We start from the raw sequence: 25,368 nt of genomic DNA on the forward strand, positions 1-25,368 counted from the left end.
AGTCTTTGCATACTAATTCCTAATTGTTCCTGATCATGTGTTTACCTTTACTATGCTAGAAAGAAACTTTCTTGATTAAATGAAAAACTGTATTTATAAACATATATTAGAAAAGTACAACGTTCCCCCATTCCCAGGCAGGCCCGCTGCCATAACCACACCAAAACACCACTAAAACAGAACCTTACCAGGGAAAAAAGGTGCCTAAACCAGTACAACCAGTGAAGCCATTGTACAAGACAGAACCCCCCTACTGTGGCATATCCCTTGGCCACGTGTTCCCCTTTTCCTTTTCCCCCCATTTGTTGTGCACTTGGTGCTATTGGTGGGGGTGGGAGGGAGGCTCCATAGGGGAGGGGTTCAGTATGGAGGGCTGTGTGGGTTGCCCAGCCCTGCCACTCATGGGGGCTGGTTTCGTGGGCCACCCAGCCAAGAGTCTTCCAAGTTGCTTCTGGACTGCAGCAGAGGGTAACTTGCAGGGGACTCACTCTTGCAATCATTAGTGATATGAGCTGCTCAAGCAGTTCTTTCTGCTAACCTCTATCCTCCTCCCTTAGCTGCCATTCCTGTTATAGTAACAGCAAAGCAAGTGCTTGCTCCCTGCTAAAACCCTGACCTCAAGCATGCAGCCAGCCTGAACCGTTCCTCTTCACAACCTCTTCACAATTTGCTGGGATGCATGGCCATTCCTGGTACTCTTCATAAAGTCCACAGTTTTCCTGGCCTCACACCAGGGATTTTCCAAAATCTGGCTGTGCTCCTGTGACCGTGAAGCAGTGCACTTTGCGGAAGGCTTGTTCCAGTCTCCATTGCAAACACAGAAGCCTTTCTGCAGGTGTGTTTTCAGCTCAGTGACCAAAGACAATAGAAGAGTTAATGCTGACTCACTGAGCTGCTGCCATATGCCAAGGGGAGTGATTTCTGTTTTCACTGAAGTGGACTGGAGATTCTTGGGATAGAGAAGACAAAGGAAGCTTGCCCATGGGATACTTTTGATGGACTTCCAGGCCCCAAGTTGGGGGAGGGCTGTGTCTAACTGAAAAGTAATAGGGCTTGAACCCTGCATCGCGGCTTGACTAGGGCTTGGGACCCTTCAGCCTCGCAGGGTCCTAGGAGCATAGGTCCAAGCCCAAGTCTGAGAGATTTGTGTGTAAATGGACTTACATTGCAGTGTAGACATACCCTATGACTCCAAGCACATTGGTGCTTTTGCAAGATTAGAGCCTCTAGCTGCTAAGAGATGGGAAAAGGCAGGGAGTTATGCAGTACAGTACCTTTTATTTTCATGGCTGATGTTTCAGACTTCAACTCTTGCAGACCTACAAGGAAGAATAAAAGATGCAGGGCTGTTAGGTACTAAACTCCCCAGTTCATATTACTGGTGTTGCTGAACTCAAGCACTGCACATGGCTGTCCTTACTATCTGAGAGGAGAATATTAGCAAGAAGTCAGGACCAGAGGGTTCTTCTCATGGTGGAAAAGCTGTTGTTCTCCTTCAATCTGCATCTACACCAGAACAATACACAGGTAATGCTGATGCAGTTATAGTGGAACTGTTTGACCTCCTAGCAAAATATAGTGATTTATCATGGCCAGAGCTCTTAGTGTCTAATGCTTCAGTGCTTGTGCAGACAGAATTCCTACTGAAATCAATGAGAGCCTTGCTTATGTAAAGACTTCAGGGTCAGGTCTCTAGTAAACAAATATTATACCAAATAATTTGAAATGCTGGGTCACTTGGAGCCTGGTTCTCCTCTACCTTGCACTGTGCATTTTTGTTCATACCTTTGCAAAGAGTGTCTTAATACACTACTGTGTGAGTGAAGCATTTGGATTTGGTAATGTTTGGTTCCCTTTGGGTGCAGGTGTAAATGATGACACAAGGTGTGAGGTAGTGGAGAATCAGATAATTGTGGAACTATGTTGAGTTACCCCAATCAAGTATCTGGCTCTTGATGTTTTACAGTTCTTCCTTCTCCTTTAAAAAGAGAATCTGCTATTGAAAAACTATCAAGGTCTGATTTACATGACAGAACATTTTTGTTTGTTTAAAGCTTGTCAGTATGAAATATGTATATACACCAGAATTTTCAAAGCCCCGGATTCCAGCAATGTTTCAATTGCTTCCTTTGCCATTTTGTTGCCGAATTATTTTGACAGCAGTGTCTAAATGTTAGTGTATGGCTAAAGGCCAACCTGATAAATTATACAAGCTGCTTTCAGTCATTTTTGGTGTAATTTAATGCTAGAGAGGGTGGAAAAGCAAGTCTAACATTATTAAAAATGTAGATGCGGATAAAAATACATCCTTAACCATCTGCAGTGCTTGCCAGCTGAGCTAGGTGCCAGCTGAGGTAGGTCTGTGGTAGGTCAGTATTCAGTGTGCCAGCAAGTTAAAGTATGGATTGGGTGAATGGACTATTTCTTGTAAATGCTGATAACTGTGTTGCTGCTGAGGCTGCATGAACACAAAGTAAACTTTTCCATCTCTCATGTTCATTCAGTGAATAATGGAGAGGAAGGATGGTTCAGTGGTTAGGTCACTAGCCTAGCCATTAGAAGACCCAATTTCAATCCCCTGCTCTGCTGAAGACTCTGCTGCAGACTCTTGTGTAACTCTGGGCAAGTCTCTCAGCCTCTCTGTGCCTCAGTTTCCCATCTGTACAATTAGGATAATAGCACTTCCCTTCTGCACAGGGGCATTGTGAGGATAAATATGTTAAAGATTCTTGAGGTGTTCATATGGCCAAATAAATACCTAAGATAGAGAGGAAGATCCATCTCCTGAGATGTGTAGAGGTGGGCACAAGTCAGAAATTTTGAACCTTTGTTTAAATTTGTCCTAGATTTTGGCCTTGTGAGAGGAGGCTACCTCTGGGGCTTTGGTTTGGCCTGGTATACAGATGGGGGTCATTCACAAAATTTGAATCTGTACCAGATTCTGATTTTGAACCCCTCCAAAGTTTGTAGATTTTAGATTTAGGGTTTTGGTCAGGCCCGTCTCTGCAGACAGCAAACCTGATTCTGATCTCAGTTACACCAATGTAAATCAGTCATAGTCTAACTACTGAAATCAGTTTAATTACTCCTGATATACACTACTGTGAGTGATATCAGAATGTGGCCTGGCACCTCACTGAAAGCAGATATCAGAATGTTCAACCAGTCCAGGGCCTGTATTGGTTTGTCCTAAGTACAGGATAACTGATATTGTAACTCCTTAGCTCACTTTCAGCCAGTTGGATTCCTCAGCACTCATTGGTTGGTCTTCAGGGATGCTTTGCTTTATTTCCTTTGGGTGTGAGAATGCTGTGTCAGCCTATGGATTAGCAGGAGACTGAGCATGGACCCTGAAAATTCTATATTAGTGATCTGAGCAGCCTGACTCAACAGTGAGAAACCAAGGGTATGTCTACACTGCCATTAGACACCTGCTGCTGGCCCATGCCAGCTGATCCAGGCTCATGGGGCTCAGGCCAAAGGGCTGTTTAATTGCGATGTAGATGTTCAGGTTCTGGCCTGAACTCTGGGACCCTCCTACCTGGCTGGTTCCTAGAGTCTAGGCTCCAACCTGAGCCCAAATGTCTACACCACAATTCAACAGCCCCTTAGCCTGAGCCCCGCAAGTCGGAGTCAGTTGGCACAGGCCAGCTGTGGGTTTTTTTTAATTGCAGTGTTGACATACCCCAAAAGTCTGTCCAGGGGATCAGGGAGGGGAAGTTCAAGGAGCCCATTTGGGAGGAGGCATGGCAGAGGGACTTTTTGGATCGAGGCATCCTGTAATGTTAATCTCTGTCTGTTTTTAAGATGTATAAAGCCAAATTCTGCGTGTGCCTGTCTGTATGAAATAAACATACTGGAAGGAAAGACCAAAGTGACTGACTGGAACGTTGAGAGATTTAAAATTGCAGCCTTTACATTATGAACTAATTTAAACTATATCAAAACTGAAGAAGCTTTGAAATCTCTGCCTGGATCATAGTTACAACAGTGTCAGTTCTGTGTCTTTCATGGGTCTCATTCTCTGATATCTCTGCTGTTCATGTTATTTTCCCCTTCCGTCCCCATGACTACAGTGTGTTCCCCTTCCAAAGCTATATCCTCTAACCTCCTTTGCAGCAGGAATGTGCTCCAACACCCTACAGTACAAGTTGGGTCTGGGACATTTCCCCTCTTTGTGAGAGAATTTTTCCACTCTTGCAGAAGTGCTGCCCATCTTGCTTCAATGACAAGAACAAACCAAGGAGAAAGGCAAACATCCTCGTCATTCACTTTAATGGGCTTTCAATAAATGACGAGGTTAACCCTCTATAATCTGATTAGCGTATCCATTTACTTTTGCTGGCATGTTCTCTGAAGCAGCAGAGGGGTGCTATGCTGCCCAAGTTTTGTGTCAGAGGAGACAAGACACATGGAAATGTTGCACTTTGTGTAATGGTGCAAGCTTTGCCTCTCAGAATGCATCTCACCCCACCTAAAATTGTCAAAAGTATCCACTAATTTTGTGTACTTAAGGCCTGATTAATTTTTAAGAGTGCTTTGACTTTTTTTATAGCACTTCATATGTTCAAAGCCCAGCTCCAAGTCTGCTGCAGTTGTGAGCCTTTGGCACTTCCACAAGTTTAGCCCCAAATGTCTCACCTTGGGCACCCAGAAAAGGAAGAACACACAACTGGGAAAATTTTGCCTCAAGTGTTTTGCTCAGTGTCACATAAGAACTCTGTGGTAGAGGCAGGGATAGAATCCAGTTCTCCAGGACAGCAATCAATTGCTTTAACCATGACACCATTACTTCTCTTCCAGCAGTCCAATCCAAAGCATGTGTGAACTGAGATTTTTTGCAGGCTTATAACATGGGCAAATTTTCACTGGGATGGAAAAAGGCCCTCCCTGATACCTGGGCAGCCCCCTGCTAAATTTCAAAATTCTTTCTCCAGAGCGAGGGGATACTAGAGCTTCTTAGCTAAATGGCTATAAGATTTTTTTAACATGGACAAAACAATGTATTTTTCTTTTACCTCATTCTTTGAAACAGTTGAACCATTTTAGCTCAAACTACAAAAATATTAAGCCTGAAGCAGACACCTGACATGGAAAATTTTGACCCAAACAGTTAGTTTGGCAAAGTTATGCACAGCTGAAAACAGGGCCTTATAATAAAGTTAGACAACCTTAACTAACCAGCTTCACCTATAATAGAGCAATCCTTTCCTGCCTTCCTCCATATCCAACATTCTCAGAGTGGCTTTTGCAGGGAAGAGGAAGAGAAGGAGGGCTACAGAAAAAGTCCAGGAACAGTGTTGTCTGTGATATTTCCCTGCCATCTCAGTTCTTGTTAATTCAAAGTGATAAACTGTCTGTGTGGATGCCTATAGCAATGCTTTGTTCCATGGGTCTCTCTATGCAATCAACATTCAGGAAACTACTAATGGGATGGAGCAAAATGTAGAAAATAAATGAACTGTAATCAATGATAACAACACTTCTATCGGCCAACACACTGAAAAGTAAGTAACAAGAAATTAATTCAGAAGCAGGAAGGATGCTGTCCTACTAGGGAGTTAAGGAAGAAATTAAAGAGGATAAGGTCATTGCAGAGAAGCTAAATGATTACTTTGAATCTTTTTTCAGTACGACACATTTTCAGAGTTAATAAAAGTTGTGAATAATCTGCATTTCTGAAAATCGGGCCAATTATTTAGATGCCTACAGTAAATATGGATTTAAGTACCTAACATTAGATACCCTCATTTGCAAATGTTGTTCTTAATCTCTCTGTCCATCAATTTCCCTTTCTGTAAAAAGGACTAAATAATTCTTTTCTACCTCACAGTGGATGTGCAAGAATTAGTTAATACATGTTGAAGGTTTTCAAGATGAAGAGCATTATATAAATTCTTTTGATCACTTTCATAACAAGCTCTTTATGGGAAGTTTCAGATACATTTATTGTACTTGAAAACGACAAAATTTGCATAATAAGAATTTCCCTACCCTTTGCCTCTCAGAGCTTTTCACCTACAAATCAATTCAAGCAGAAGGGGATTATAACTTGCATTTCCCAAATCACATTGCTGAGGACAGGAGCGTTGCCAGGAAATATGGGAGGTTATAAGCCATGATAATTTTTTTATCTTTAAAGCAGCTGGGTTTTTTCCAGCCCCAGTGTTTCTGAACTCATAAGAACCAGTAAAACATTCATAGTCCCCTCAGATTAATCTTGATTGAACACAGCTTCTTTTTTTACAGGCTTTGATTAGGTTTTGATTTTTCAAAATTTCTTGCACCGCTTTTAGCAAAGTGTAAGAGTAATAAAAGTTGATGGCAGAGTGTTTCATTTTACAGAAACACATTATCAGTACTGTTTCAATTTTGTAAGTTTAGTTCATAGAACAGTATTTATTCTTTGACTTTAATAAGCTGACAGTTAAGCTGTATACTTTGCATTCTCCAGCTTTAATTTGGCCTATCAACATTGGGGGCTTTTTTGGTTTGTTTTTTTTTCCAAAGTCTCCTCCTGTCTAGTTCTTGTGCTCACCATCCTTTTGCAGATCATATACTTGGCTGCTGAGGATTGCCTGTCAGGTTGTGAATGAGCAGGATATCAACTGATGATTTATGATTATATGAATCTATCGAGAAGGTTTTATAAAATAAGCCATGAGAGCAATGACATTAGATTCCCCCAGTGTTGATATAGTACTTTGGTAATCTAGCTATCCAGCTGTTTTATTATTTTTGTAGTACTTTTGTAATACAATGCTATCTACACTGTAAGCTCTTTGGGGACAGGGACGGCCTATTCACTAGGTATAATCCTTTGTTATTTTTCATAGTACTATGATCACTGCTTAACCCCTGATCCTGCAATTTATTGCAGATAGGCAAACTTCTATATCTGTGTGGATCCCCATGGAGGTGAGGGGGGGGATCTGAGCAGGCACAGCAGTCTGCCATCATGCTATGAATTGTAGACTTGGGGGCTTAAATTGTAAACTGTTACATAGACTGTAAGCTCTTCGGAGCAGGGACTGTCCTTTCATTCTGTATGTATACAGTACTAGCACAATAGGACCTCTAGGTGCTGCCATAATACTAAATAATGCACAGGCAAGACTTAAAGGGCACATAATGTAAAGAAAATCCTAATTGCTAAAAATTCCATGCTGCTATTGCTGTGATGAGGCTCCATGCTGACACTGAGTAGTGCAATTATCAGTGCTAATGAGGAGCGTTAATTATCACACTTTCAGACAGAAGTGCTGGGGCTTTTCAAGCTTACTCTAGTAAGTATTTACATGATTTTTTGCAGGCAAATGCTATAAACTGTTTCCCTATATTGTGACACAGTGTGAAGAAGAGTCAAAGAGATATCACTTTTCCATCACAAAAGTTGGAGCACTACAGAAAATATGTACTACGCCCAAGATTCTGAACTCCCTACCCAGGCAAAACTTCCACTGAGGGGGTTGCCAAAGAAAAGCTCTAGGACTGAGCTCTGAGGAAATAAACCATGCTGGGAGATTCCATAGTAAACAGTTTTGTCCTTCAGCAAGGGTGGTTTTATTTGTTTGTTTTCTAACATGACCTGGTTAGGGTTGCCAACCCTCCAGGATTGTCCTGGAGTCTCCAGGAATTAAAGATTCAGTCATATGATGAAATCGCCAGGAATTTGTCCAACCAAAGTTGACAGCTGTACATCTTGAAGTGAAGGCATGAAAATTAACCCCATCATTCCCAGATGCACCATGGAGGCAAATGCTCCCCTCAGATACACATTGGTGCAATTCCATTTATCATTTATTGATGTCATTATTAGCAGAGTATGGAATAATCTGCATAGTTAAGTGTGCAAAAGTGTTTATATTGTAAAAGGTCATTTTGGATATTTATGACTTTTTCAGTCTTTCTGCTGTGAAATAAATTTGATAGGTTTAGTGTTAGTTGGGGAGAAATGTTTTGAAAAATGTGTGCCAAAACGGCTCAGTGGTTCTCAAGAATGAAATGAGAGAGGGAAAACTACACTTTTGCTGTTGTTGGAGAAAGGGAAAAAAAGAGAGACAGAACTGACTTTTGTAAACAGCTTTAGTACATCTGTGATAGATGGGAGAAATGGAAATTGGTGGGGAGATCGTCACAGATCTGCCTTGTGGTGCTCTGGAGACAGTTGTGACTGGTCAAAGTTATGAGCGTTTGAACATGTATTTAGCCTGTGCACACTGAATTTTATAATGAATTTTGTCTCTCAGTGGTTGCCAATGGTCAATAGGTTCTGCTCGTATGCATAACTTAGGAAAATTTGTAGGCAGTGCTGCATCTTTCTCTACAATTAGTGAATAAGTACTGTGGGTCATGGGGCATATAGAAGATTGTGGGACTCCAAAGGATTTCTGTCATCTTCTGTATGGTATAGAAAGTTGTGTGTGGAAAGAGGCAAAGGCTTCTGGTTCATTGCTTGCTTATTTAGTGCCTGTCCAGAGCATTCCACTGCAGTCTAGCAAACATGAACGTTCCTCCAGATGAACAGGTAGGAATTTATTTTATGCTAATTTATTTAGTTTCTTCATTTTTCATTTGAAAAAACCCCACATTTTTGAAAATTCCATTAAAACACACTTGAAATATGCTAAGGTTTTAAAGTTAAGCACTCATCAAGGAGGAAAGAATAAAGTTAAGAGTGGCCGTGGAACGTTACTTGTGCCCTCAATGCATTATAATCTAGTCTTTTATTACCTGATCATATAGAATTTTTCTTCAAGAACCTGTCTCATTCAGTGCATATGTTGGACAAAGAATGAGGCAGAACTGTATGGCAAACTGATCTGGAATTGTTGTTGTATGGTATGTAATGAAGGAAGTAGGGGTACATTGCACCACTGTCTCATTCACTCCTGAAGTGGCAAATTTCAGTCCTCCATTCTTAATGCTGCAGCTGGGTAGTTTGAGGTCTCATACTTCCAATCACTGCAGAGGCTGGGCATTGAGCCGCCGTACACGGCTGCTACTCTGAAACCCATCACCGATGCTTAGTGGCTTGCCCCAGACCATTATTCAGGTTTTTGAGTAACTCAGAAAAAGAAAAACTGAACCTTTTAAAAGCCTGTCTCCTTTTCTGTCTCCATTTCTGCATTTCCTTTAAAGCTTCAGAACTAATTTGAGCCTCTGGGTTCTTTGTTCTTCAGAGAATTAATTTTCTATTCTCTCCAATTGTATTTGTATTTCCTACAAATAAAGTAGTTTTCCTCTCCCTAGGGACCCAGGCCTAGAAATATATGCAGTGGCATATACAGGTGTGGTGGGATTTTGAAAATGTACTCTGACAGGTTAGGAATACACCCAGTCCACTGATTAGTAAACAAACCCCTCAAGTTTTCTGCTATATGCAGGTATTGTTTCATATTCTCTGTGTATATATAAAGTCTGCTGCAGTTTCCACGGTATGCATCCGATGAAGTGAGCTGTAGCTCACGAAAGCTTATGCTCAAATAAATTGGTTAGTCTCTAAGGTGCCACAAGTACTCCTTTTTCTTTTTGCAAATACAGACTAACACGGCTGTTACTCTGAAACCTGCTATATGCAGCGAGTCATTGGGGTTTTTAGGTACTGCTAGGGGCGGTTACTTATTTGTGCTTGTTCCTTTTTCCATTCCAGTGCAGGGAGAGGGAGATAGGTGAATCCCATCATGGCTTCATTTAGCTCCCTCCAAATGGCACTCCCAAAATAGGACTGACTCTTCTACAAGAGGAGGATCGGGCTAGGTAGGGTAGAAAAGGTGCTAAGTATAGCTGTGGTGATTCAGTTCCTTAAATGCATCCCAGCTGGGGCCATGCCACTTAAACATTCCTTTGTATTTTATCTTTTCATGGCTGGCTTGCTATTTGTCATGCTGACAGGCACTGGCCTTCTGGAAACACTAGAAAAGGAGGACTTGTGGCACCTTAGAGACTAACCAATTTATTAGAGCATAAGCTTTCGTGAGCTACAGCTCACTTCATCGGATGCACGAAAGCTTATGCTCAAATAAATTGGTTAGTCTCTAAGGTGCCACAAGTCCTCCTTTTCTTTTTGCGAATACAGACTAACACGGCTTTTACTCTGAAACCTGGAAACACTAGGTACCTTTATGAGACCGCTAAGGCCAAAAGTAAAGGAGGAAATGGCAGGAAATATAAAGTTATTATTCTGTCTCTAAACCAGATTTGTAGATGAATGGATATAGTTATACTTTATGTTCAGATAGATTCAGTCTTAGTGTTGTTATGTAACTTCACCTACAGCTGCTTCAAATAACAGCCTAAAGCAATAGTGTCCTTCTATATAAGGGGGAAATAGATGTCCCCAGACTGTTAACTATCCTTGAAGTGGGTATATTGTCACAGAGGAATGTATGTGTATAGATTATAGTGGGGGGAATGGTAGAAACTCCTTCATTTTGAGTCACCGACACTTTCCATTATAAAAACATTTCCAATTATTTTTAAAAATATCTTTAATGCCTCCGCAGTTTGTAGTAGGAACTCGAAACTTGGCAGGATCAAGTAGCCCAGCCAAAGTATTCTATTAAATTGCAGGTTTCCGAGTAGTTAGTTAGTCTGTATCTGCAAAAAGAAAAGGAGTACTTTTGGCACCTTAGAGACTAACATATTTATTTGAGCATAAGCTTTCGTAAGCTACAGCTCACTTCATCGGATGCATGCAGTGGAAAATACAATGGGGAGATTTTATATACACAGAGAACATGAAACCATGGGTGTTACCATACACACTGTAACAAGACTGATCAGGTAAGGTGAGCTATTAGGAAAGCAGGGAAGAAAAGGAGAATATGGACCGTAGAAAACAGCTAGAAGAGACCTTCTTTGGTAAAGTGAATTGTTTGAGAACTTTTAGCATGGTCCCTAGGAGACCATGAGATTCTGAGAGGAATTTAATTATGGATGAATGGCTTTAAAAGAATTTGTATCATGGACATGAAGAAGAGGGGATTTGTTAAATAGAACTTGTTCCCCCTACTCTGACTTTTATAGATAAATGCAAACTTGATAATTTGAGAGATGGATTAACTGGTATCTTGTAGATGGCTGAGATTGGGCTGTAGTGGTACAGCCTATGGCAGAGGTAGATCTGAAGCCAAGGTAAGCCTATAAGTTGAAAGTGGCTTTGGGGATGAAGTGTTTTCATTGTGATTGAATAATAATTAGTGACATGGATATTAAAGTGACAGTAATTAACAGGGGAAAGAAAGGCTTGTTGTTGTCCTGAGGTTGAATAATTGGTCTTGGCAGATAAATAATGGTTCAGCAAACTCAGCAGAAAGATAATCTGCCTGCCTCAGGAAAGCTGGAGAATGGCCATAAAACCCTCCAATCTCTTGGCAACAGTCAGAAATTACACTCTTTTTTTTTTTTTTTAAACCAACCCAGATTAAGATCCATGATTTCAAGTGATGGTTTTGGATTTATTTTTGGGCTATGCTTTCAGATCCTTCATATACTGTGTGGTATCAGAGGGCTGACAAAATAACAATATATTCTTGCGTGGCTGCTCACCATTCCGTCAGTAAAGTTGAAATAGAAGTTTTCGGATTAACAGAAGCTGTAAACCAGTAATTTATAAGAATCACAATAAAATGGCAAAAAAATTAAACAGCACAAGTAAACTTTCCACACTATTATAATTTTTCAGGGTGGATCAATGAAAATGGGGTTGAGAAAAAAGAATAAGAGTTTCAAAATGATCCCTTTTTGGAAGTTTTTCATGGGATTGTCATACCTTTTTGCAGACAAAACAAACTCTGGGATCTGTGCTTGCTTCCACATGCTGCTCCTTATGAGCTGATCAATACAATATTGATTATGTATTGGGGGGGGGGGGTTCATTTGTGTCATGATTTTTAACTTTCTCCATAATTAAAAAATGCATTAAGCCGAACATACTGTCTTTAGCAGTGGCAATGTAACATGTCTAATCAGGGCAAAAATGGAGTCAGAGGGAAAATGAGTCCTGTAGCCAATACCCCCATATTGGCTGCTGATATAGGAACTGAGTGAATGGACTGTGGAGTAATATATAGCAGGAACCAATTATTATTTCCTCTCCATCTAGAATTTTAAATTAGAGATGGGCCTGAACCGAACCTTATATCTAAACACCTCTGAACTTTGGGGAAGTTTAAAAGCAGAGCCAAACTTTATCGCTCATACTAATCTCTATTTAAAATCTCAGCTTCTGTACAGAAATCTCCAACCTAGTTTAGATCAGTTCATCAACACAATTCTGTTTTTAAACCTTTTCTCACATATTCCAGCTCTCTTTGTCTTTTCACACTTGTTTTGGCTAAGTCTGGTTTAAGTGGGTGCAGTGTCATCCAAGTCAGACTGGCACTTTCATACATCAACCCTGAGTTTGCCCTTCAATCTCCAAAGTACTGACTAATCTCCCTGTCCTTATCTTTCATTCCTCTGGCATATTAGAATGTTGTGAATCATTTCTGTGATCCTTAATCTGACCTCACAAGATGTGCTCCATGCAAGGGATAATTCCTCTGGCTGGGTTGAGGCAGAGTGAACCCTACGGTAATTAGTTGTTGTGGGTATAGCACTCTGAGCGCATAGAGCACGGTATAATGCCACGGTATTATTGCGAGCACTGAAAACCTGCACATGGGTGTAAACCTTTCTAATTAAACTGAATGTGCGTTGAAGAAGTCTTGCCGTTGTGTCGATATCCAGAGTGATGTGGAATCAGTGCATTGTATTGGAAGGGGGGGATTTCCCAAGTTTGGCTCCAGTATGGACTTGCTAAATTGCCACTGACTTGCTGTGTGACTTTGGACAACTCACACTGGTTGTGTTTTACAAAGCTGGCGAGGGGATTTGGATGCCTACTCGAGACATGGCCTACATCATGGTTAGCAGCTCAGTACATGGTTTAAAGAAGGTGGCAACATTTTGTATCCCATCATGTAACATTTTACTGATCAGTAATAGGATCTGCCTGTGAACAGTGACCCATTTTCTGCTCCCATGTGTTTCATGCAGACAGCAGAGTGGCCATGTGCATGTAGAGAATCAATTCTAAAGGTCTTACACCTCTTACAAGAGAACTGCATTTGTTGTACCTGACTAGAGCTGAAAAGCCCAGACCCAGTCTCTCCTCCCTAGTCTCCACAAACCTCCAGTGATATCACTAGCAAACAACACATTCAAAGAGAACTCCCCCCACCCCGCCCCTCCCGGCACACATTGTCTCACTTCTTTCCCCAAGACATGAGCTTAGTTCACATCAGTCACATGTCATTTCCCCACCCCCTGGTCTTTGACTAGCTGCTCTGTTCTACTGCTCTAGCCTAGGAATCACCTCTGACAGTTGTGGGTGAAAGTGTTAGCAATGAGCAATGAGGTCTTTTCTTTCTTTGAGATATAATAGTGGCTTTCACAAGCCTAACTCCTTGTGCAGAGAGTAGATTCTGTGGCATTCACATGCTGTGTAATTTAAACTAAATCAAGATGTCCATCATATGAGACACCTATGCAGGTTTATAACTCTAAATAAAGAAATGTGTAATAGTGTCACACAGGTAAAGAGATTCTTCAAGCCTGCAGTGGGAATAGGAAAGGAAATGCCATTGACCTGAATTTCTGTATCTTTTCTTCTTGTTTAAACATGGTGTGTCTCCACAAACATTTGCGGTCTTACATGTGTAGTGCATTTCTGTCTTTGCAGGTACTGACATTGTGCAGTGGCTCATGAAGAACCTCAGCATTGAGGACCCAGGTAATATGACTGTTGAAACTGAACAACCTACCAGTAGTGTGTGTGTGTGTGTAGCATTAGATACTAGTTACCTGTCTGCCACTGAGTCTTGTGCTGATAAAGCAATGAGGTTGTATTCATCAGGAGAGAAGTGGGAAGGAAAGGGATATGAATCATGTTTACGGTCCCTCAGCAGATCAATGAATTGTAGAACCTTGTCTGGCTAACTCTAGAATCCTGTACAATGCTTTCAAGCCATTTGTTAGCCATTTACCTAGGTGAGAAGGCCTGTTTTGTTCTAAGACTGGGGCCCTGACGGTACACCTAAGGGCAGATCCTCAACATGTGTAAACTTGCGTAACTCTGAAGTCAATGAAATGTTGACAGTTTACATCCGCTGGGGAGCTATCCCCCATGTGCAGCCTCCATGAGAGGGAACTGAAGTTGCCACATGTGCTGCCAAAAGTTGCAAAACAGCATCCCTCTGCCTCAGTGCATTTCCCTCCAAGTAAAGCCCTTTGCTCCCTTTCTATAATTTGTTGCCATATTAATAAAGATGCTGTTAGCAGTATAGCATCTGTTTGTATAATATAGAGAAATGATGGGATTCACTGTTGGAATGGGTTTCTCGTTAATGGCAATGTACAATGGGCTTTGAATTGAATTTCACAATGTAGAGAAGTGTGACACCCTGTAATGGGGACATTAAAGTCATCAGGTTAACATTTTCAGTAGAGTTGTACCAATACTGTAAGGTTGGTTTTCACTTCTGTATAATTTTATTGGGGAACTGAGGGGTACACCAAATCTGACTGTGAGCCACCATCAGATCTGCTGAGAGCAATGGATTCTCCAGTGCAGCAGTTCTGAAAAGTTAGTAACCTGAGGACCCCCATTTTGATTTAAAATTTTGCTGCGGACCCCCAAGACCCCTTCTCAGCCCCAGGCCCCACCCCCACTTCACCCCTAACCCCAGGCCCCACCCTCCTACCTTTTCCTACCCCTGCTCCACCCCTGCCCCTCCTCTTCCCTGCCTCTTTCTGTCCCCTCCCTCTCCTGCCCCCATCTCCGCTCCTGTCCCTCCCTCCCAGTGCCTCCTGCACGCTGGGGGAACAGCTGTATGGAAGAGGCACTGGGGGTGCGGGGAGGAGTTGATCAGCAGGGCCCATGGACCCCCTGGAGTACCCTTGCAGATCCCATTTTGAGAAACGCTGCCCTAGTGTACATCTGTCTGACAGATTTCTACTTTTTCTTTCTTTCCCTCTCACAGTAGAAGCAATACATATGGGAAGTCTTATAGCAGCACAGGGCTATATCTTTCCAATCTCAGACCATGTTCTTACCCTGAAAGATGATGGGACCTTCTATCGTTTTCAGGTAGGTGAGCCCTCTGCTTCCTACATTGTTGCTTCTATATTTACTGTCCCTCCACACTGAAATGTTTACCTGTACACTGAGTGCTGTTGAAGTTCATACAACACAAAGATCCCTATGCTTATTGAGGTCATTTGGACACAGCCATGAAGTATCAGTGAAATCCCTTTAAGAAAGTTTGTTCTACAGTCCCAAAGTATGTAAATCTGATGCCTCTGAATCAAAACCCCAAACCTTGAAGTAAGTCATTTTCAGAATCTGAACCTGGCCCTGAATTTGGTTGCTAGTTTTCTTTGTGTAATGGGCTGGAGCAACCCCCGGATCTGAACACATGCAAACACTGAAGAGTTAGAAGTCTGCATCCAGATTTTGCATCTCAGTTCCATGCTCAGTTTTATATTAGGTCAGTTGGATCATCTTTCTATTAAAGCATAGGTCTGGAAGTCAGGAGATCAGGGTTCCATTTCTGGCTCTGCCACAGAGTCTCTGTGACCTTGGGAAAAAATCACTTAAATGCTCCATGTCTCAGTTTCCCCATGTTGACTCTGTTCCTAGATGTGTCATGTTTAACTGCAGGACCTAGGTTTTTTTTATACATTCTTCCTGAAATCTGCTGATCCAAGCCTTCCCTGTTAATTCACTGATTGGGCTCCAGAAGCTCCTTTTCTATAACAGATTGTCTATTATTGAAAATGACCAGGAAAGAACAAAACTGGAGCTCGTTGTGTAACGTTTCAAATTGAATTTGTTTCCACCTTTCGTATGGTCCATAGTAACACTAATAATACCTGAAAACCTAGCTTTTCTATAGCTCTTTTCATCCTTAGAGTTCAAAGCACTTTGCAAACATTTTTTGATTATCCCCATTTTACAGAAGGGAAGCTGAGGCTAAGGGAGGTGAAGTGACTTGCCCCAGGTCAGCCCGCAGGCCCACATCAGAGCTGGGAACAGGGCTCTTTCCACTAGGCCACTTATCTTTCTGTCCTCTCTCTTTTGCCTTCTCCATCATCTAACTCCTCCCTTCCTCCTGTGTTGCCCTTTGTTTAGCTTTTATTGAAAAGGCTTTCATCTCTGCCTCTGCTGCTGCCACCACTAGCTCCCGCTGCCTTACTGCTGCGTGTTGTTTTCACTTAAGAAGCAGAAGTGTAGGTTAATTACCAAATAGTCATTAACTCACCTCTACAGTTGTACTTTCCCACTGGGCCTCATTAAAAGACCTGTCAAGAAAGGATCATTAACAGGATGTCCTCTCCAGCTGTCAAAAACTCCTATCCACCCTGTCAGCCAGGGTCCAACATCAGTGTCATGTTTAACTCCCTTTCCCCATTTTCATCCCACATATGCACTGTCACCAGATCATGTTGCTTTTTCCATACAGTGTCTTTTGCTCTAGAACAGTGGTCACCAACCGGTAGATCGCGATCAACTGGTCAGTCCTGGAGCCTCTGCCTGCCGATCGCGCTCTCCAGCCACTAAAAGTCTGGCAATGCAGCAGGGCTAAGGCAGGCTCCCTGCCTGCCCTGGCCATGCGCTGCTCCTGGAAGCGGCCAGCACGACCCTGAGATCCTGGAGGGGGTGCAGGGGTCTCTGTGCTGCTCCTGCCTGCAAGCACCATCCCCACAGCTCCCATTTGCTGTGAATGGGGAACTATGGCCAGTGGGAGCTGCGGGAGCGGTGCCTACAGAGAGGGGCAGCATGTGGAGCAATGTGCTCACCCCCCAGGGGCTGCAGGGTCGTGCTGGCCGCTTCCGGGAGCAGCTTGTGGCCAGGGCAGGCAGGGAGCCTGCCTTAGCCTTCCTGCGCTGCCGACCAGGAGCAGCCCAAGGTAAGTGCCACCCAGGAGCCCGCACCTCTCCCAAACCCAAACCCCCAGCCCTGAGCCCCCTCCCAGAGCCAGCACCCCATGTCCCCTCCTGCACCCCGAACCCTCTCCCACACCCCAACCCCCAGCCCTGAGCCTCCTCCTAGAGTCAGCACCCCATGCTCCCTCGAGCCCTGAGCCCCCACCTGGAGCCAGCACCCCGTATCCTCTCCTGCACCCCAACACTCTCTGCCCCAGCCCAGAGCCCCCTGCTGCACCCAAACTCCCTCCCACAGTTTGCACCCATCACCCACTCCTTCATCCCAACCCGCTGCCCCAGGCTCAGCCCAGAGCCCCCTCCCACACTCCAAACCCCTCGGCCCCAGCCCTGGGCCCACACCCGTTCCCGCACCCAAACCCACTGCCCCAGCCTGGTGAAAGTGAGTGAGAGTGGGGGAGAGTGAGCAACGGAGGGAGGGTGGATGGAGTGAGTGAGGTGGGGCCTTGGGGAAGAAGCGGGGCCCCAGGGAAGGGGTGGGGTAGATCCTGGGTTGCACTAAAATTCAAAAAGTGATCTCGTGCATAAAAAGTTTGGAGACCACTGCTCTAGAACCTTGTCTACCCATTGGTCATCTCTCAGTGCCCTGCCACATATTTTGACTCAGCCATTCTACACAAAAATATTCTGCTAGAATCACCTTCCTACTCCACTAATCTGAATATATCAGCCTCTTGTCTTCACATGGAATGTGTTAGGGTAGGTGTGACCGGAGGGCTAGAGGAGCCGCACTGAGGCTACTCAATTAGGGTGAACTGCAGAGAATGGGGTAGACAATCCCCAAAGCTGGTGGATATTCCAATACTTAGATTTACCAAGCCAGCACAAAACAGCTTCTATAATAGCTTCTTGGTAACCAGTAAGGTAACAACACAGTTCCCTTAAAGCAACCCAGCGTCAGGCCTCCACCCAAGTCAACTATGATGAGGATTACTGAAAATCTTATTCATTGTATAAGAAAGTTCTACCAATCCCAAGGGATCGGACCCATTATCTCCCAGGTTAATGAATATTTCAGATCTTACCCTAATACATGCTTACAGCCAATTCTTATGTACTAAACTAAAAATTATCAAAAAAGAAAAGAGAGACAGAATGTTGGTTAAAAGATCAGTATAGATATAGACATGAGTACAGTTCTGAGATCAAATTCATAGTAGAGATGGTGAGCTTTGTAATTGCAAAGAGTTCTTTCAGAATTAGTCCGTAGGTTATAGTCCAGTGGAGATCTCAGTCTTAGGACTTAAGCTTCCCCTGCATGAAGCATCAAGCAGATCTGAGATAAAAAGGATCAGGACCCAATACATTTTTATACAATTCCAGGCCTTCTTTTGACAGCTTGGAGTCCTTAGGCAAACAATAGGCAATCAGGGAGACTTCGAAGTAGACCTATTTCCTAAGGATCACCAGTAATTAGCTACATGGATTAACGTATGGCAATTGCCTGTTCTTCCACCATTTGCAGATGATTTGCTATACATTTCAAAGAGAGATGAATACAGTGATATTGCTATGTTTACAGTTCATTTAAATGTTAAGATGTCCTTTTGATCTCTGAATTAACAGAATACGGCATAGACAGGGACTGTTTGACTACATTGTTAACCTCTAACAAGATATGAGTGCACAACTACAATTAGTATCACCGCTAATTTCTAACAATATAGGTTTGCATTTCAAAGTTCTAGCCTTTCTACCATGGAATGGCCCTAATTACCATTCACATACTTTTCTAACATGTCTCTAAAGGTTGGATCTGGGTCATTTATTCTGCAGGATGTTTAACCTTTTCTGGCAATGCATCATACTTTGTATAAGATTCGTTGTAATTATATAACAGTGGTAGCAACAATGATTTGCATGGTCATATTTTAATCAGATAATGTCACAGTAGGATTTGGACTAAATATTTTTGACACTTCCATGTGCTCATGAACAGTTCCTTTCACTGCTCCTTGGCACAAAGATCTGTCTTCTTAAATGCATGCAAAGGGCTATGCCCACCTTTGGCACTTATAATAATAGTGCACTGTAACTCTCGTAGCTACAGAGGAGTTGCTCTTTCATTCACATTAAAACTGCAGTGTAACTATCATGTAGTTTGGACTTTTGGCTGTCAGGGGTTTCATAATATTTATAATTATCAGGTGCATTAAGGTTTGTTGTTGCTTAAATTAAATTGTTAAAATATGATGTGCTGTTTTTCAGGCCCCATACTTTTGGCCTTCAAACTGCTGGGAACCAGAAAATACAGACTATGGTGAGAATAAAATACTCTAGTTTTTAGAAGTTCCCATTGAAAGTGTCAGAAGTAACACTATTGCCCTGTAGAAATTATTTATTAGTGGTCTACAACATTTCATGCTCTGAATTTCCTCTTCAACTCCAGATAAGGGCCGTATCACATGCCATCCTTACATTCGGTGAAATCCCAGCTCCATTGAATGCAATGGGAATTTGCCATTGACTTCAGTGGAGCCAGGATTTCACCCATCAAGTAGCACCTTTCTTCTCAAATAGTCCTATTGATTTTAACAGGACTACTTGGGGTGTAAGATGATAGTCAATGTGAAGGTATAAGTATCTCCCTTGTAAAATTAGTAGGATCTAGTAGCATAAAGATTGCTTCTGTGGTGGAATACTCTCTGATCTGTAGCTGAATTTGAACTGTTAGTCAATAAGCATTAATCCTGTTTGGGCACTGAACTGGCTGCTCAATAAACAGTTATCTAACCAACAATAACATATCATTAGCGGTGTCAAACAAAAATTAAGCTTTTCTGATACATGGCATTAAAAACATGAAAAGGGGAAATATGTTTAAATTACCAGATGATAACTGCTGACAGAAGAACAACATTGGTTTATGAGCTAATAAACCACAGTACACTATATTAAACGTCTGAGTGGCTGAGGATAGGAATAATGCATAAAGAAAATACAGCAGTGTTGTTGTCTTTAGCTGTCTCTGTGCATTGTAGTTCTACAAGAGAAAGCAATACAGTTCTCATATCTATACGATAAAATCAGTTATTCCATCCCACTGTGGCATTGGCAGAGGAAGTGAATACATCTGTGTTCTCATAAAACAAAGGCTTCTGGAACTGTTTCTTTAAAAGATCTCTCAGTAACTAAGGCCAATTTATAACAAAAAAAAATGTTCTCCCTCCCTCTGGCAACAATCATTCATCATTGTGGATTTTGGAAATAATATTTGGTTGGGTAAACGGGAAGCCCGTAACCATGTGTAGGGCTCATTTGCAATCCCCACATACAGTAATAGTTATTAACATCTTTCTATGTTTGCCTAAGTGTAGGGAATATCTGTGAAAAGCCATGGTAAGAATCACAATAATGTTAATTAGTTACAAAGGCTTTGCTAAATATTTTTATGGTAACCACTGTGTATAATGTATGTGCATGGTTACACTGAAAATACTTTCTGTACATATCATAGTAACAATCTGGAAACAGAAGATTTTTTTCTGTAATATTAAGTAAAAAATTGGATGTAGATGTCAGATTATTGTACTGCAATGCATTGTGTGTAATAGTGCCCCTCAAAGAAGGGCCTTCTATGACCTGCCCCAAGGCTGAAAACATGCTACAGATGCATTAGCTTTGAGCCCCTTTGGGCTCATTTTCACATATCCAATATCAGCATTTGTTTATCAGTTAGGGCTGTCCATGTGGATTCTTCAGAATCCTGAATAAAGCCCAAACTGGCAGTTTTCAGCTAAACCCAAATAAAACTGAAGCCTTAGTAGCTGTGTATACATTTTTTTACCTACATTTTTGATGCTTCAAAGACATTTATGGGGCTGAAACTGGCCTTCTGATGATAGTTCAGTCCCTGGAATGTGGAAATACACTGAGATGACTAGATCTGGATTTATTTTGACCCTATAAATGGCTTCCAGATGAAACAACTGTTGAAATATATAAATACCAAGAATAGCAATACTCGAATTAATCCGGTCTTGTCACAGTGCCTCTAATGCAATATCTGAATCTCCTCTGTAGAGCTACTTGAAAATATTATGTGAATTTTAACAGAAAATAGGGTTTTTAATCAAATGAAGTTTTCTTTTGTGCAAAGTGTCTATTTGTGTCAAAATTTTCATTTTGTCAGAAAATCAGAAATCCATGTTTTTCTAGTGAAAATTTTTATTAAAAAAAGTAATTTCCCTCAGACAAACCCCTATTTTCTGACCAGCTCTGCTTCTATAGGCTGTGGGACAGATTGTATCCAGCCCTGAAAGAGATTAGGAGAGGGTGTAAGATCTGGACTTTTACCACATTCAGATCCAGGTTCACATTTCAAAGACCCCAAAGATTGGAGACGTGGGCCCATGTTATGTAGTTTGGATTTTAATCTGAACTTGACCCAGCTCCTGTGTAGGGTGGGATTCTATGTTCTGTTTTCAGCCCATAATAGAGGTGAGGGGCCAGTTGCAAAGTCCTGATGCTAACTGCCTCAAAATGCAGGATGGTACAGAATACACTGGGCCCATATCAACCCCCAGTATATACACTCACAGCAATTGCTATGGTAACTAGTTGTGGTGTTGGACAAAACAATGATTTTAAATGGGAATAAGCAGATGGAACTGATGAATCTTAAAAGCAATTAATCAGATCCAAAGAGGCGCTCAGCTCCCCTCAGGATTTGGCTCAAATTGCTATTTTCATATCAATAATCTGAATACTTTTTCAATAAAAAAGGGAAAAGAAATGCAGATGATATACAGGGCCACTCCCAAGCACAGTCCTCTCACTCCCTGTGCTCTAGATAGGAGAAGGATGCTCAAAAAAGGGGTGAGGAGGCAACAGGGTAATGGCTCTTGCCCCTTCCACACCAGCTGTGGAGCATGGCCAATGCACTGATGAGAGCATCTTTCACCAGCCCCAGTAGCCATTATGCCTTTCTGAGACTTGACTCCCCCTTGGACACCACCCCATACCCAGAGCTTTGTTGATAAAGCCATAATATAGCCCATAAGATGCAAGCAGAGCTGTGTCTAAATAAAATGGCTTTTTTCATGCTTATTAATTGAGATGTCTCCAGATCTTTAAAGGTTGTATCGTCCCATGAGTCTTGAGACCCCTACTGTGCACAGGAAATGCTAGCTAGGTATCTAGCGCTGTCATTCCTTAGGTCAGGTTTAACTATGTGAATGAACAATACATGCACAACAATGTTTTTGGTTGTTTTTTTTCCATCCTGTAGTAAGTGCCTTTTTCTGAATTATTTTTGTTATGGCTTTCCCCTTAGCCATCTATCTTTGCAAGCGGACCATGCAGAACAAAGCTAGGCTGGAGCTGGCGGATTATGAAGCCGTAGGTATACTGATGTTACAGTTCATGCGGAGGGAGCAATGCGTTTTTCGAAAACTGAATCTTTCTTTAGCAGGGAGCTCTCTATCTTATTGTCTTATTATTATTTTAGTTTATTTTTTATTTATTTTCAAAAGATTCTATTGGTTAATCCTTGAGAGAATATCAAACTCATAAATGAGGATGTCCATGATACACATTTTAGTGTCTCACCTTTAAGTATCCACAGCATACTCCTTCAGAGATCTGGGGCAAGTTGCACAAAAGCTTACACTGGGGCTGCTTTTCTGGGTAGTGTTTGTCTTTATAGGAGCCAGTGGGGTGATAAATGTTTAGATATATTACAAGGTTAACATTCTTGGACAATTACATTGCCGCTGAGGCATATCACATATTTGTAGACTCTCAAAGGAATGATTTACAAAAAAGATTAATTTGAGCTACATTTTCCAAATTCCATATACAGGCATTAGCTACGTTTAGTAAAGAGGCCTTGTCAGGCTAACAAGTAAGCATATGAAAATGCCCTCAACCTATGTTACAAGACATTCGCTTTTTGCATTACTCAGAATGTAGGCAATGAAAGCATTCTAGCCAACTGCACTTTTGGTTATTATCAGGCTCTAGTCAATCTAATTTTCAGGTTCTGCTTTACTAGCTCAACAGAGTAGTGGTTAAGTTTCAAATACTTCAGTGGAATGTTGTTTGAAAAACTGTTAGAAATGTTTTTTAAATTTATGAAAACATTTGTATTGGTCTTAGGTTTTGTTTTAAAACAAACAAACAAAACTGATTTCCCCCTCTCACCTTGTTGTTATAAAATCTAAATTTGGGAGCAAATGTGACCTCGCTGTAACCTGTTTAATATATCTAATTCATAGACCAGCCTGTCCCCATCATGCCACAGATGTGCCCTGTACTGACTAGAGATAAAGCAAGAAAGAACCCTTTATTGATTGCTTTTGCACACAAGGGACTATGTATGCTCCATTGGATCCTTCCACGCAAGTCTTGTTGATGACAATAGGAATGGTATATAAATACACTGAGGACAAAATATGGCCTTCAGTGACTGCTGCTGCTGAATCCACCTATGGACTGCATTTCCATGTACAGTAGGAAATAACAGTAGACAGAATTGTCTAGCCGCAGTATACTGAGTTAAATTCTGCTCTAACACTAATCTAAATCTCCCACCTCCCATTGGGCCAGAGAGAGAGTCAGCATAACTCCATAGCCTAGCAGGTAATACAAGGTCCTGGGAGACCCAGGCTCCAGTCCCTGCTCCAGTGTCTATGTATGTATGTTATAAAACACGGAAAAAATTCAACAGGAGAGACTGAAAAAGGCCCATCCCAGAGAACCTTATAGCCAAATGGTTAAGGCAGTCTCTTAGGAGGTGGAAGACCTGAGTTCAAGTCCCTGTTCCCAGTTGACAAAGCTGAGATTTCAACCCAGGTCTCTTGTACAAAGGATGAGTGCTTTATCCATTGGGCTCTTGGATATAAAGCTACCACCTGTTCCTCCTGTGTTTTATACAGAGCCTGATCCAATAGAGGTAGGTGGTGAGGATCCCACTGACACTTGAGCACTGAGCAGCTCAGTGGCATCAGAACTTAGGAAGATTTGCACATAGCCGCCAGAAGAAATAAAGGACTTGTCTACATGGGAAGTTGTGTGTAATAAGCTAGAGTGTGACTTTAACGTGCACTAGCTATTCTGCATGAACTCCCCATACGGGCACCCTTACTTTGCACTAACAGTGCCTTTGTGCAGTGTAGCTTATCCATTTTTAAGTTACTAAGCTAAACCTCACAAAGGAACTTGTAGTGTGAAATAAGAGTGTTCCCATGGAGAGTTAGTGCAGAATAGCTAGTGCACGTTAAAGTCACACCCTAACTTACTCCCTACTAACTTCCTAGTCCTCCGGCCCTAGGGGACTTTACTAGCAGAAACATAGGCAGCTAGGGAATGTAGGTCCCTTCATGGGTAGGCAGCAACTGAGCAGTGATTTTGAGGATCTAAATTTTGGACTTAGGCACCTAAAGTGGCAGTTAGGAGCCTAAATTCCTTTGTGGATTTCGGCCACAGACTCCATCCTTGAAATGCATGTAGTACTCCCAGTAACACTACCCTGGAACATTAGACAAGGTGTGGAATATTAAAATCCACATGCACTGTATATCCTTTTGCTGATGCACTGCTTCTGCATATCTCCAGTTTCATTATTTAAAAAAATGATAATCACGCAGTCACCTGACTAACTAAATTCTATAAGGATCCGTCATAAAGAAACAAAAGGGCTGTTCAGCACCAGCAGCACCACCCACTCTGGCACTCATGCCATGAAGCTACAGTACTAAGTACTGTTGCATACGAGTGTCTATTGAGAATAGTAATGCTCCGATGGCAAACAATTAGCTCTTGCTTTTCTGTCACTTTCTCATTTCTCACATGATTGGAGATCTGAATTGCAAACTTGCCCTCTTAATAAGAAACAGGAAGATGATAAGGGCATCAACTCTTCCTATCGCCATTACACCAAATAAAATCAAGGGAGTGGTAGTGGTGTAAAACTGGTGCAAGTGAGAGGAGAATCAGGTTCATTGAACTGGGGAGGAATCCTCTGCATAGTTATTTTTATAAACTTTTTTGGAGGGTGTGTGCTCAGTGAAGGATTCTTCCATTTTCTCTCCTCATATAAATCCTCCTTAAACCAACCTCACCCCTCAATCTGCAGGAGATGCTTTTTTCTGGTCATGGGCTCTGCATGCAGATTCATAGGATCCCTGTGTTTCTACTGGTAAACCATAGTATGGCCTGGAAGATTAAGTTCAGGTGCCCTTATGTTTTTTTTCCCCTTGTTGGCCAAATATAAGCCTGATTCTTCTCTGAGTTACACCAGATTTACCTGGTGTCACTCTATTAATATCAGTGGAGTTACTCCTGATTTACACCAATATACAGTGGGCCTAGTTAAGTTTTCTTTTGCCTCTCTACCAGCTACTGCTGATTTCCTGAACCCATAATTCAGGAGAGCGT

At 41.9% G+C, this 25,368-nt stretch overlaps 1 protein-coding gene across 1 annotated transcript in view; it reads left to right on the top strand.

Annotated features, from left to right (window-relative positions):
• The window catches only part of RGS6 (regulator of G protein signaling 6), a 170,098-nt gene that overhangs the window by 40,997 nt on the left and 103,733 nt on the right, over window positions 1–25,368 (top strand). Inside the window, exons 2-5 of the mRNA XM_073350672.2 lie at window positions 13,727–13,777; window positions 15,027–15,133; window positions 19,198–19,249; window positions 22,265–22,329. Coding sequence (XP_073206773.1) covers window positions 13,727–13,777; window positions 15,027–15,133; window positions 19,198–19,249; window positions 22,265–22,329 — 275 coding nt within the window. The remainder of the gene's footprint in view (window positions 1–13,726; window positions 13,778–15,026; window positions 15,134–19,197; window positions 19,250–22,264; window positions 22,330–25,368) is intronic.

The sequence above is a fragment of the Lepidochelys kempii genome, chromosome 6, assembly GCF_965140285.1.
Source record: "Lepidochelys kempii isolate rLepKem1 chromosome 6, rLepKem1.hap1, whole genome shotgun sequence".
NCBI lineage: Eukaryota > Metazoa > Chordata > Testudines > Cheloniidae > Lepidochelys > Lepidochelys kempii.